Below are 13,715 nucleotides of genomic sequence, written 5' to 3'. Positions count from 1 at the left end.
GAAATTAAAGACATTAATTACTGACAGATCATTTATTAAGTCCATTAGTAGCATATCTCAAGTACAGGAATTGCTTTTATGTCTTTGTGCTCTCTGTGGTTAAGGAAGTTATTTTTAGCTACACTTAGAATTACCTTTCTCTTTTCTGTATTCAACTGTTGAACCTGGGTTTTCTATTTTTACCTTGTAGATGATGTTTTTGCAGGTTCGCTTTCCCAGACTTCATTTGAGAGTGTAGGCTGCATGTTTATAGGCTGTGCTGTGCACGTTGTTAAAATCCTGAAGTCTTATCCATTATCCTTCTTGACTATGGTTTTCCTCAAGTTATGAATATGTATTAATAATGGAATCTCCCCAGTGCAGTGGCACATGCCCGCAATCCCAGTGACTTGGGGGACTGAGGCAGGAGGATCACAACTTTGAGGCCAGTCTCAACAATTTAGCAAAGCCCTTAGCACTCAGTGAGGCCCTGTCTCAAAAAAATAAAAAGGGCTAGGAATGCAGCTCAGTGGTATAAAGTACAAAAAGAAAAGAGGAATATAATTATAATATAAGGAAGCTATGATATGATATGTAATTTGTAAAAATGACTTTAGGATTTTTTTTCTTTGCAGTACTGTAGATTAAACCCAGGGTGCTTTATCACTGAGCTATTCCTCAGCCTTTTTGTTTGTTTGTTTGTTTCTTTTTAGTTGTTGATGGACCTTTATTTATTTATATGTAGTGCTGAGAATTGAACACAGTGCCTCACACATGTTAGGCAAATGCTCTTCCACTGAGTTACAACTCCAGCCCCACCTCAGCCCTTTTTTATTTTTAATTTTGAAACAGGGTCTTGCTGAGGTGCTTTCCAACTTGAGATCTTCCTGCTGCAGGCTACAAAGTAACTGGGATTATAAGCATATGCCACCACACCTTGAAGGAATATTTTTATAAAATTTATAATGTTTTTGGAAATATATGAGAGTGATTTATGTACAGTTTATCACACTTGCTTAGAATCTTTTCAGAAAACATTCTCTTATCTGATGGTTCATATGTATTTATATATCCAAGATTGTAATTCCTTTTTTCATACCACACATAACACGTGAGTTTATATCCTAAACTTAAAGTTTATCTCAGAAATAAGGAAATTAACTCAGTTTCAGTTTCAGAAGACCAGTGGAGTATATTATTCTTGAAAACAATGCTGGATTCATTTTAGCTGAGGTACTTGGAATTACATATAATAATGAAGTGACTGTTAATTTATTTAGAATGTAGGTATTCATCTCCCTTGTTACATGGCATTTAATATAATTTCATACCTTTTTTCTTATCATAGTCACTTTTGGGTCTCAAAAAGAAACTTATAAAAAGTAAATTACCATGAGTTTTAGATGTTAGTATCATTTTTAAAATATACTAGAAAATTTTCATTTGCATGAGTATATTTTGAAATAATTAAGAAAGACATAAGTATAAGGTGACTTCCTAAAGCATAACATCACCAGTAGAACCTAATGCTTTTTCCCAAAGACAGTATAGGTCTGGGCTTATTGCCAGAGTTCAGATCTGAAACCAAGCATCTTGTCTCGAATTAACTTGTAACTCCTCAAGATCCTGAATTCTGTTTGGGAGTACTTCATGATGTTAGATGGTTTCTCTTCATGGAACTTCATAGGCTTCATTAAGTGATTTGAGCTTAGTTAATTTCTCAGGAAGACTTTTTTCCTTAGTAGTGTATATAGTTATTTTCAAACTCCTAATTTTACTTTTTAAAAAATGAAGGTGTGGAAACTTAGGTGCCCCCACTCCCACCTTTTTTAAAAAATATTTTATAGTTGTAGATGAATACAATACCTTTATCTTATTTATTTTTACATGGTGCTGAGGATTGAACCAGTGCCTCACACATGCTAGGCAATCACGCCACCACTGAGCCACAACCCCAGCTAACTTTAGGTGTCTTAAGAAAGGGCATTCTAGTTGGGCATGATGGTTTACATCAATAATCTCTGGAGTTTGAGGCAGGAAAGTCACAAGTTCAAGCCCAACCTGATCAACTTAGTAAAACCCTATCTCACAAAAATTGCGGGCTGGGGGTGTGCTGAGGCTGTAAGTCAGTGTTAGAGTACCTCTGGGATTCAATGCCCAGTGCCATCAAAAATAACAACAAAAAGGTGTTGTCTCAGATATTGAATCTTACCTAGAATTGAAATGATTTCAGTGTTAAGAATGTAAGAGGTAGAGTGCTCATCTAGCATGCATGAGGCATTGGGTTCGATCTTCAGCACCACCTAAATATAGATATTGTGTCCACCTAAAACTAAAAGATAAATATTAAAAAAAAGAAAGAAGAAGAAGAAGGGTAGATGGGCTGGGGCTGTAGCTCAGTGGCAGAGTGCTTGCCTTGCACATGCAAGGCCCTGGGTTTGATCCTCAGCACCACATAAAAATAAATAAGATAAAGGTATTGTGTCCAACTACAACTAAAAAATAAATATTTTTTTTAAAAAAAGAATGGTAGAATTTCACTCATCATAGGCCTGATTTTTACAAATTAGATATACAACATTCATAAATATCTTTGTATGCCTTTACTCAGAGGAAGATGTAATATTTCTAACATCAATTGATAGAATTGATGAAAAAAAACTATGCATGAAAATTTAGGAGTTTTCAAATGACAATCATTTCCCAATAAATTTTCCTTATCATCCCATATCTGTATTCTGGCAGGAAATAGATGGCACACTCAAAAGGATTGAGAGAGAGTTTTATAAAGGAACTTGCTATAGATGTAGTTAAGAGACCCAACAGGACCAGCAGTAGAGGGAGCCAGCTCTAATGAATCCTGAATGGGAAGAAGGGGTTTGTTAAGCAGAACCTGTGTGAAAGTCATCGCTGTGAGAAAGGGGTCATGTGACAGGAGCCATGGCTATGATGGTAGAGTGTAGCCACCACTGAAACTGCAAGACTCCCCCAGGAAGAAGCAGAGAGTTAGCACTTAGTACTCTCTTTCTTCCAACCTTCCAATTCTCTGTTGGTGTCATCTGTAAAAATCAAGTGTTCCAGGCATAGAGCAGGCTTAAGAAAGGTCCAGGATGGGAGCTGGAGTTGTGGCCCAGCAGTTGAGCACTTGCCTAGCATGTGCGAGGTGCTAGGTTCAATATTCAGCACCACATAAAATAAAGATATTGTGTCCAACTACAACTATATTGTGTCCAACTACAAATATATATTTAAAAGAAAGAAAGAGAGGAAGGGAGGGAGGGCCACGATGAACCTAAAGAGACTATTTTGTACAGAATAGGGGAGTATGAATGTCAATCATCTTTATTCAAAATTGCCCATTTTTTGTATGAATTGGGCAGACCTGATCAATATCTGCTTGAAGTGTTAAATCTCATTATTATACCAAAAACATGTATGAAGATGTGAATTTGGTGTCAATATAACTTATATATAATCAGAGATATGATAAATTATTGTATAATGGTGTATTAAGAATTGTAATGAAAATAAATCTCAATTCATGTATCTTGATTAATGTTTCACATAATCACATTTCATTTTTTTTTCTTCCACCTCCAGATTACAATTCCTAGACCTTCTGTGGCATCAACACAGTCAACTTCAGGAAGTTTTCACTATGGTCAGCAGCCAGAGAAAAAAGATCTTCAGCCCATGGAGCCCTCTGTAGAACTTTATTCTCCAAGGGAGAACTTCTCTGGCTTGGTTGTGACAGAGGGTGAACTTCCTAGTGGAGGAAGCAGAACAGATTTGGGGCTTCAGATAGATCACATTGGTCAAGACATGTTACCTGATATTAGGGAGAGTGACAAATCTCAAGACCTGGGACCAAAAGATCTTCCTGACTATAATAGACTGGTTGTAAGAGAATTTGAGAATCTCCCTGGGGAAACTGAAGAGAAAAGCATTCTTCTAGGGTCAGATAATGAAGATGAAAAGTTAAGTAAAGGGCAGCAATGTATTGACATATCTCTTCCAGGAGATTTGGTAACTGTGGAAAGGGATCATTCTGCTACTACTGAACCTCTTGATGTGACAAAGACACAAACTTTTAGTGTGGTGCCAAATCATGACAAAAATCATGAGATAATGAAGCTTTTGGTAATTGGCACTTCAGAAATTTCTTCAAGAGTCATTGATCCACATGTTGAAGGACAGATAGGCCAGGTGGCACCAATGCAAAAAATTATACTATCTAAGAATGATGACATTAAGAGTGAAGACTTGCCAGGTCATCAGGGAGACCTCTCTACTTTTTTGCACCAAGAGGGTAAGAGAGAGAAAATTGCCCCTAGAAATGGAGAACTATTTCATTGTGTTTCAGAGAATGAACATGGTCCCCCAACTCGGAAGGATATGATTAGGTCATCCTTTGTAAGTAGACATAGTCGAATCCCTGTTTTAGCACAAGAGATAGACTCAACTTTTGAATCTTCCTCTCCAGTTTCTGCAAAAGAAAAGCTCCTCCAGAAGAAAGCTTATCAGCCTGACCTAGTCAAACTCCTGGTGGAAAAAAGGCAATTCAAGTCTTTCCTTGGTGACCTCTCAAGTGCCTCTGATAAGCTGTTAGAGGAGAAACTAGCTGCTGTTCCTGTTCACTTTTCTGAGGAGGAAGTCTTCACTCCATTTTCAAAACTGGCAGTAGATTCTCACCTGAGTAAGTCAGCTGAAGACAGCTTTCTGTCACCCATTATTTCCCAGGCAAGAAAGAGTAAGATTCCAAGGCCAGTTGCGTGGGTCAACGCAGATCAAGTCAATAGCTCAACTTCATCCCAGTTCTTGCCTCGACCACCACCAGGAAAGCCACCTACAAGGCCTGGAGTAGAAGCCAGGTAATACTGTCTGCTTTGAGTATGTTAATTGTGTCACATTATTTCTGTATCTGCTTTACTGTAACGTCAATGGTAGCATTTCTTTTTTGCTTGCTTTTGAGCATCTGCTTTCTTCCCTACCTTTCACAGGCCTTATTATATAGCACAGTACAAATTAATTCTTTTTTCCAATTTTTTATTGTGGTAAAATATACACAATATATAATTTATCATCAGTAATTCTTAAGTTACTATTTAGTGGTATTAAGTACATTTTATTGTCCAACTATCATTACCATCTACTTCACAACTCTTTTCATCATGTGAAGTGAAACACTAAAACCATTAAACAATAAATCCTTACTATCTTCTCCCTCTAGTCCATGGCAACCACTAATCTATTTTCTCTATGGTTTTGATCAATATACATACCTCACATAAGTAGACTCATTCAGGAGGATCGTAAGGTTGAGACCAGCCTGAACAATATAGCAAGACACTATCTTTTTAAAAAATTTTTGTGAATATCATTGATTCAATTATGACTTTTGGACTTATTTTATCAGATTAAGAGCCTTATTCACTATTTGTTATTTTATTGTAACTGATTGTTTCTATCATTGTATGTGCATTTAAAAACATTTTGTCTCATCTTTTCTAAGTAGTTTATATAAATTTGTAACCAGGAATTGCCATAATAAAGGAAAAAATTAATGACCTGTTCATATTCACACAAATATATACACATGCATGTGTTTAAAAAAGAAAAAGAAAAAATTGAGTCAGTTTGAAAAAAAGTTTTAATTTGTATTTGATTATTCATGAGACAGTTGTTTTGTTGGTGGTGATGTTCCTATCAAACACTACCCTATTGAGTGATTTTTCTTAAAATTAACATTTTTTTTTTTTTAAATATTTATTTATTTAGTTAGTTATTGGCAGACACAACATCTTTGTTTGTATGTGGTGCTGAGGATCGAACCCGGGCCGCACGCATGACAGGCGAGCGCGCTACCACTTGAGCCACATCCCCAGCCCTAAAATTAACATTTTTGCAAAATATATTGAAGAAATTTTTATCCAAGCCTGTGGTTTGCCTTTTACTTGGGTTATGGTATAGTATTTATGAAATGAATTTTTTAAATGACTTCTTTTTTTATATCATGCTTAGGAAGGTATTTTCAATGCTAAGGATTTAATTAAAAGGTAGTCTCTTCCAGTACTTCTCAGTGACACTATGAAATAGTATTCCTACTAAAAGCCAGAAGAGAAAAGCATTGGTCTAAGGGTCACATCTCTAGTATGTGAAAGAGTAACTTTTTGTTCTGTTAGTGTATTTTCTGATTTTGACGCACATGGTAGACATTATGATTTGGGACATTGTAACTTTTAGGTATACTTGGAATGAATTAAAATGAAAATGTTTCTTTGTTCTTTTAAGGCTACGAAGATACAGAGTTCTAGGGAGTAGTAACTCAGACTCAGACCTCTTCTCCCGGCTGGCCCAAATTCTTCAAAATGGATCTCAGAAACCCCGGAGCACTACTCAGTGCAAGACCCCAGGATCTCCTCACAATCCAAAAACACCACCCAAGAGTCCAGTTGTCCCTCGAAGGAGTCCCAGTGCCTCTCCTCGAAGCAGCTCCTTGCCTCGCACGTCTAGTTCCTCACCATCTAGGGCTGGGAGGCCCCATCATGACCAGAGGAGTTCATCCCCACACCTGGGGAGAAGCAAGTCACCTCCCAGCCACTCAGGATCATCCTCTTCCAGAAGGTCCTGCCAGCAGGAACATTGCAAACCCAGCAAGAATGGCCCAAAAGGATCTGGCAGCCTCTACCACCACACAGCCATCACTAAAACCCCTCCAGGGAAGAGTAAGCCAGCCAGTAAACTCAGCAGATAGGAGCTGGGCTGCCTGTCTGGGAAAGGTGTGAGATCTTCCTCCTAAACCTGATGCATGTGTGTCTCTGTACTGTCTATTTAAAAAATCAGTGTTGATCTTTTGGAAAAGAAAGTAACATGATCAATTATTTATAAGAAGACATAAATGTATAATAAGGATTTACCTAAAGCAGGTAGCAAGCAGATTGGGAACAATGCCTTTTGCATAGGAAGGGGCATCCAGCAAAATCCAAGGGGCAGAAACTCATTAAATGAGCTTTCACAACTTTTAGCTGACTTTGAAACAAGAGTTGAGGGTAGAAGATAGAAAGGAATTTTACTTTTAAGGAATTTCATTTAATTTTTAAAACCTCTACTCAAAAAATTATATAGCAAAAATGTTTGATATTTTCATTCAAATCTTCTGAACCTTGAAATCATTGCTCACATATTAGAGTATTTGTATATGTGTGTGTGTGTGTGTGTGTGTGTGTGTGTGTGTATATATATATATAAAGAAGCTTATTGCCAGGGAGCCAGTACTCTTTATATTTGGCTTGTGTGTTTATCTAGTGTATTGAGAATGTACCCCTTTGCTTCATTCCTAGCACCCTTCCTGGATTTCACATCTTTTCAAGTCGGTGTTTCCCACTGAATCCAATCTGTCTTCTTTTAACAATACATTCTAATAGGCATTTAACAGCACATGCTGAGAATTTCACAATTCCCATTTTTTTTTTTTAGTGCACTAATAATATTTTTCTTTGGAGCAACAGTTCTTTAACCCAGTACATTTTTATTATGAAAAATAACTGAGAAACTTAGGTATAGGAAACAAAAATCTGACTAAAGCTACTTACTTTACAAGCTTTAGTTTTTAGGGATAGAGGGAAAGAGAGTGAGGTAACATCTTTGAAGATGGAAGAACCCCTTTCAATCTGTTAAGTGTTCTGCTTGTGGAAGGAAAACTGAGTGAAGTTAGTAGGCTTCCTTAGGTCTTCTAGGTACCAGCTCTTTCTAATATCAACCTCCAAGATGATATTAGGGAAGCACAATGCTTTGGAATGTGACTTTATGCATTTAGAAAGAAAAACAAAAACATTTGGTGTGTTATGGAGGCTTATAATCTTTAAATTTTATATTTTATACATTTAGCTAATAAGGAATGAATATTTGGGGAAATAAGATTAGGCTAAGTATTTTTCTTTCATTGTTTTATTACCTGCTTCTGTGTTTTTTAGTTCAATAGTTGGGCTTCTTGGCCTGATTCCCATGTAATCTCAATTTATGAAACTAAGGAGGATCATATTTGTTCTTATCTCCTCTGCTAATAGGAATCAAGCAAAATTAAAGTATACTAGACTTTTTAATGGGCTCTTTTATACTCTGTAGGTGTTTTGTGTTGAAAAGTACTTATTAAGGTCAGGTAATTTGTTCTGTTTGCTGTTGAAATTTGCCTTCTAGCAAATATCTGTGAGTTTTCTCTTTGACCTTGTGTTTGCTGCCAAACCTAATAGGTTGAATTGGGAAAGAAACAAAAAAATAAATGTTATCTCCTTACCAAGTGAACACATTCTAATGCTGCATCAAAGTTGCCCTGAAGCTGCACTGAACCTGTCTTGTTCTCTTTATCTGTGTTGAGCTTTTTAACATTACAAACTCAAAACACTATATTGAGGCATATAAGGTCTCCCATAAGAAATGTAGCATAGTATGGAATCTTAATTTCTCTCCAGTTTCAAGCACTACAGAGGAATGCAGTAGATAAGACAATTTGCTGTTTATCTAAAGCAGCTGTAATATTGGAAGACTGATCTTTCTGTATTATATTGTATAATAGTTGCTATAACACTACTTGCATGTCTTCATGGTAAATTATATAAATATTTATAAATATATAGAGAGATATGCTTATAAAAAGTCATTCTTTCTCATTCTCCATTTGTAATTTCAAGATCACAGATGGTGAAATTTCTTTTGTATTGTGTGCCTCATGTACACTTGGGCCTTGTCTAACTTCATTTTCTGAAAATATGTTCTTGGCATGTGACACCTTAGATTTTTCTTGCCTTCCCTGTGTGTAATGCAAGGGTTGGTGGTCTTTAACAAGCCAAGATAGCTTATTTAATTGTTTTTGAAAAAGATTTTAATAGGGGAAAAATTACTGGGACATGCTTGTAATACTCAAAGATTTGTTATGTTAATCACATAGTTCTGTCCTTATCATTAGAGTAGATAGACTGGGATTATAATCATGGGTCTGATTATAATTTGATTTTTAAAACATTTCCAAATACTTGCCATCCTGCTTTCTTTTTTTCACATTACTTTTTTGGGTGGGAGTGAGAATGGGATGGGGGATAATTAGGAAATTATCTTTTATTCTATTGAATTAGCTATAAATTATGCTCAAGGTAGACAAATTTAAATACTGACCCCTCTAGTCAGAAATGTGTTAATAGTACCCATTGGAAAAGCTGATGAGGGTACAACTCTGGTGTGTGGGTCTGTGTTATTGTTGGCGTTTCTATGCTGGCAGTCAAAAATGATGGTGATGGCAACATGATAACAGTATGTTTTTTTTTCTTGGTTCCTTCCATTTTTCTACCAATCTTTACACTGGGTTGCTTCTTTTTTTTCTATGTGGCATTAACAATCTCATCAAGATTCAGAGATAACAGCCTTATTGGGTAAGAATATTTAACTTTGCATGTAGAAGAGTTAACCAAAGATGTTTCTGCTCTGATACTTTCAAAAGAAATAGACTAATCTTATGTTCTAATAGAGATTTACTTAACGGTTTTTAAAAGCCTTGTTTGTACTCTTAGATGTTAGATGTATGTTAGGCTAAAAATAGAAGTTGACAGCCCTGAGCAAGCACTTTTGGCACAAGAATTTTTGTTTTTATTTTATTTTAAAGTATTATACAAAGAACAATGTTTTTGTTTGGTTTTGGGGGTTTTTCCCCCTTTATTTTTGGGTTTTTAAGTGGTGGCATATTTCAGATTACAGTTATAGATCATCCAAGTTATTTTATTTTATTCCAAGTAATTTTAAACCAGTTTGGATAGTTTACTTAAGATGAATGTGGCCATTAACTAAAAAGTCAAACCAAACTGTATTAAAAGTATTATTGGGCAGAAGTTTGAATTACCTTTTGAAAATCAAGTACCTCCTGGTTTCTCCTATCACAACAGAATGGCTGGTTACCTAGCCACACTTTTGACCTTGCCTTCCCTTGTCTAGTCTCTGGGATTACTTGGGTGGAACAGAAGATAGGAATAGCACCAGCCCAATGCCTTCAGGTAGTATTCTTTCTCAGTTATGCTGCCAGATCTCCAGGGTTTATGAATTAGTTAAAATACTAAAATCCCACCTAGTAATATTATCAGCTTAAAGACATTTAACTTTAATGGATAGTGAACAAAGAAGGAAAACTGGATATCAAATTTAACATTATGACATAAATTATAAGTCAACTTTGAATATTAGGCCTTCAGCAGGCAGACACTCTCATTCTCAATTCTGGTATGCAAGCTGGCCTTGCTGACAGTGGCACAGATACATTTACTGCTTTTTAAGTTGCATATTTTGGAGTGGATGTCTTTAATAATAGTTGCCAAGTTAATCCAGTCCTAAATAAGTAGCAAAATGGTAATTGAGACCCAATATTATTTGCTTTAGCATACTAAGCCACTGCTTACTGACTCAGTGTTCTAGATGTGCAGTATCTCTCGTCTGATTCCTAGCTGCTATGGGAACTTGAGGTTCTTTGGTAGACACCCGAGACTCCTTCCAGATTACAGATTCCTAAGCTAATGTTTTATAGTTGCATCCGCTTTACAAGGGAAAAGTTGTACATTGGTGCATGTTTTACAAACCCAAACTCAGATAGTTTAAACTATAGTTTTTCTGTACCCAGTAGCTTTGAATTAAAAACAGATGCCTTTTTCCCAAAAGCAGACAGTTTTATGTTCCTAACCTAACATTAGGAATTGGTGAAAGGAGAAACTGGATCCAGAATTCAGAATTTTAGCAGCTTTGGAAAAAAATGCATCTTACTTTGGCTGTTTGAAAATATATTTATTTGTAGATAATCTAGATTTAGTCTTGGAGATCAAAATTTTTCATATTTTAAGAACTTCTTTCATTCCTTTATATCTTATCAAAACATGGTATGTCTTAAAGAATCTCTCTGTCATGTCATGTTCATGTGTTTTGGAATTGTTGGCATTCACTCTTAAAATCTTCCCATTTCTGTTTTTGTACATTTTACCACCCATGTTTTTGGACTTTGCTTATGGGGAGAGATGGTTTAGCATCTGTTATTAAGAAGATAGAATGGTTGACATCAACTGCACTGTTTAACTTTGTTGAGTTTGGTTCTACAGATAGTATATTAGCAAAATAGCTACTTGTCTATGATTTGACACAAAGTATTATAGGATTAGGGCATGTAATTACTATGGTTTTCCCTCTATGTCAGTATATACCCCAATTCAGTAACCACTGATGCTGGTTTAGACTCTTAGAGAAGGAGTTCCAGTCCTCAGACCATGTGGGAGATGTATAGTGCCTGGCAAACCAGGTGGTTGTCAGGACATCCCGCTTCTCTGCCCTCACCAAAAACAAAACAAAAAACCCTTGAGTGTGTACTTTGTGGATGTGTCATATTATTGGATATTTTCTATATTTTGGCAATTTCTTGCAGTCATGAGAAATTGCGGAGTCACTGGAGCCTTCAGAATTTGTTGCCAGCATTGCTATATAACAGGAGTTATATAGGGAGAATTCCCAAGACATTGGACAAGGATTCCTATCCACTTAGAGGAGAATCTGGATGCTGCACACCTTAATCTTTAAGAAATTCCCAGCTGGATATGGCTTATCAAGACATTTGGTTGTGATTGTCTACTTCTACTTTAAAAATATGTAAGCTTGATGTTTTATTTATTTTCCTTGAGCAAATTTAGATCAGAAAATTAATGTGAAAAGATCAGGATCACTTTAGGTTCCATATAATCTCAAAAACACTAAATAGCAACAAAGTAACATTTTTTCAGTAACAATTTGAATATTTCCTTATACTTAGCAGGCATGTAACAGAGGTGAAGCCCTTCCTTTCATTGCCCTGTGTAACTTAACAGGTTACTGCCTCCTCTTTACTTGGAAGTAACAGTGTGGGCACAGTGTGTACACTGGTAATGCTAACTATGTGTTCCAGACTTGGGCCAAGGGTTCTGGGTTGAGAACAGGATATGTGAGGCCGACTTTGAGCCCCTGGCACTACAGATTTGCTGATGACATACTTTTACACTAAAACAGTTAGGAAATTTACCTCCTTTTAGTAGTTTAATGTTGTTTCATATTTTGTATGTAAATGTTCACTCACCTATTTAAAAACATTGAGTAAATCAAGTTTTTATATAGACTACCCTTCCCATATGATGCTTTTTTCCTCTTATATAGTTTAAATCTCTAAAAAATTAATTCATAGCACTTCACTGGACTCTGTCTGGGTGTTCTTCATTCACCTACAAGAGGTAACAAGGCAGCCAGAGCTTGGCTGTGATTATTTGTGGGGGTTTCCCAGAAAAGGGAAAGCTTTGAGACTTTCCAAAACAATTTTCAACTATGCACAACATAGTGAATTAGTTCGCTAAGGTAAAATGCTTTGAGCCAGATAAAGGAATATAGCACTGGGCCACTTAGGGATTTGAAATTGGGTGGACTGAGGAAAGAGAACAGGTCAGATGACCCAGGCTTGAACTTCTTCACTTTTCCCTGATGCAGTTCCTAAAGCTCCTCTGATTTCCTTCCTAAAATAGCACCTATTTTATTTGGCCATTTATTACAAGTTCCCAGCTTTTAGGAAAGGGGAGGGGGCATCCAGTTTTGAATTAGATATACATCTTGAAAGTTATGAGCTATTGGCAGCTATTAAATCAGATTTAACCACAAACCAGAATTCTCTCGTTAAACAAGACCAGTGAGTTAAAATAGATGACAAATAATTCCACTTTCCTGTACCTCTCTTCTCTTCATGGGATCAGAGATGAGAAATATCGCCAAAGGTACTGCATAGTCCCATTCCCCTCCAAGCAGCTCCCTTTATGCGTTTTTGCTCAGGCAACCAAGGACAGAATATTGGCAGAAACATGGAGTGCTTTTGTATAGGCCATCTGTACATAAAAAATGTAATTTATTTAATTTTATCATTTGTATCATATTAAAGCTTTGTACAGTGTTTTAAGTTCTGTTTTAAAATTATTTTGTATTTTATTTTTATAATCTAGTAATAAAATATTCATTCCGCATGCAAACTCTAGTTCTCTTTGTGTGATGGTTTTGATTTCAAAAGTGGGAAATATTTTTCTAATTTAATAAAACTTTGAATGCATTAGCAATTACAAGATTAACTGGGGGCTGGGGTTGTGGCTCAGAGGTAGAGCACTTGCCTAGCATGTGCGAGGTCCTGGGTTCGATCCTCAGCACCACATAAAAATAAATAAATGTTAAAAAAAAATTAACTGGGAGCAAAAAGTGTTACTGAAAATGCAGTACTCCAGAAAACAGTGACCGGAAGTGACCTAGGAAAATGAAGCCCTGGGCTGAAAGAATAGAAACTAGGTGTTCAGTGTCTCTGCAGATGAAAACCAGGTTCAGAAATATGAGATGGTTCCTGTGCAACAAAACTGTCAGAAGCTTCCTTTCAGTGCATTATTCTCTCTGGCTGAAGATATTTTTTCCTCCTCCATAGGAAACACCTCTGGTACCACTAGAGGGATTCAGGCTTCCGCCACCCTCTGGGTTCCTGTTGTAATCTTCCTTTGAACCAAGGAACCCAGGAGGCATTCACAGGGTCCTGGCTTCAGGCTCCCTCCGCAGGACGTGGAATATTAACTGCCTTCCACATTTTTCAGCCTAGATTCTCTTAAATTCCTCACTGAGGAGCAACATCAAAAATGCCCAGTATCAGATTTTTCAAAATAAGGGCAAGGAGT

General features: G+C 36.4%; 1 protein-coding gene across 7 annotated transcripts in view; it reads left to right on the top strand.

Moving 5' to 3' along the window:
• Positions 1-13,039, top strand: part of Ttbk2 (tau tubulin kinase 2) — a 156,720-nt gene extending 143,681 nt beyond the window's left edge. For 6 of the 7 annotated variants that reach the window (XM_046460773.2, XM_046460775.2, XM_046460772.2 and 3 more), the window contains 2 exons: positions 3,580-4,850; positions 6,271-13,039. In XM_046460773.2, the coding sequence (XP_046316729.1) occupies positions 3,580-4,850; positions 6,271-6,733 (1,734 nt within the window). In that variant the 3' untranslated portion in view covers positions 6,734-13,039. The remainder of the gene's footprint in view (positions 1-3,579; positions 4,851-6,270) is intronic. The other variant, XM_046460776.2, reaches the window with a different exon arrangement.
• The last annotated feature ends 676 nt before the right edge of the window (positions 13,040-13,715 follow it).

This window comes from Marmota monax, unplaced genomic scaffold, assembly GCF_021218885.2.
Source record: "Marmota monax isolate L192 unplaced genomic scaffold, Marmota_monax_Labrador192_F-V1.1 WCK01_AAM20220418_F8-fsc00001, whole genome shotgun sequence".
In the NCBI taxonomy this organism is placed as follows: Eukaryota; Metazoa; Chordata; class Mammalia; order Rodentia; family Sciuridae; genus Marmota; species Marmota monax.
The sequence above is the reverse complement of the archived record's forward strand: the minus strand, read 5'-3'. Positions and strand labels throughout refer to the sequence as shown.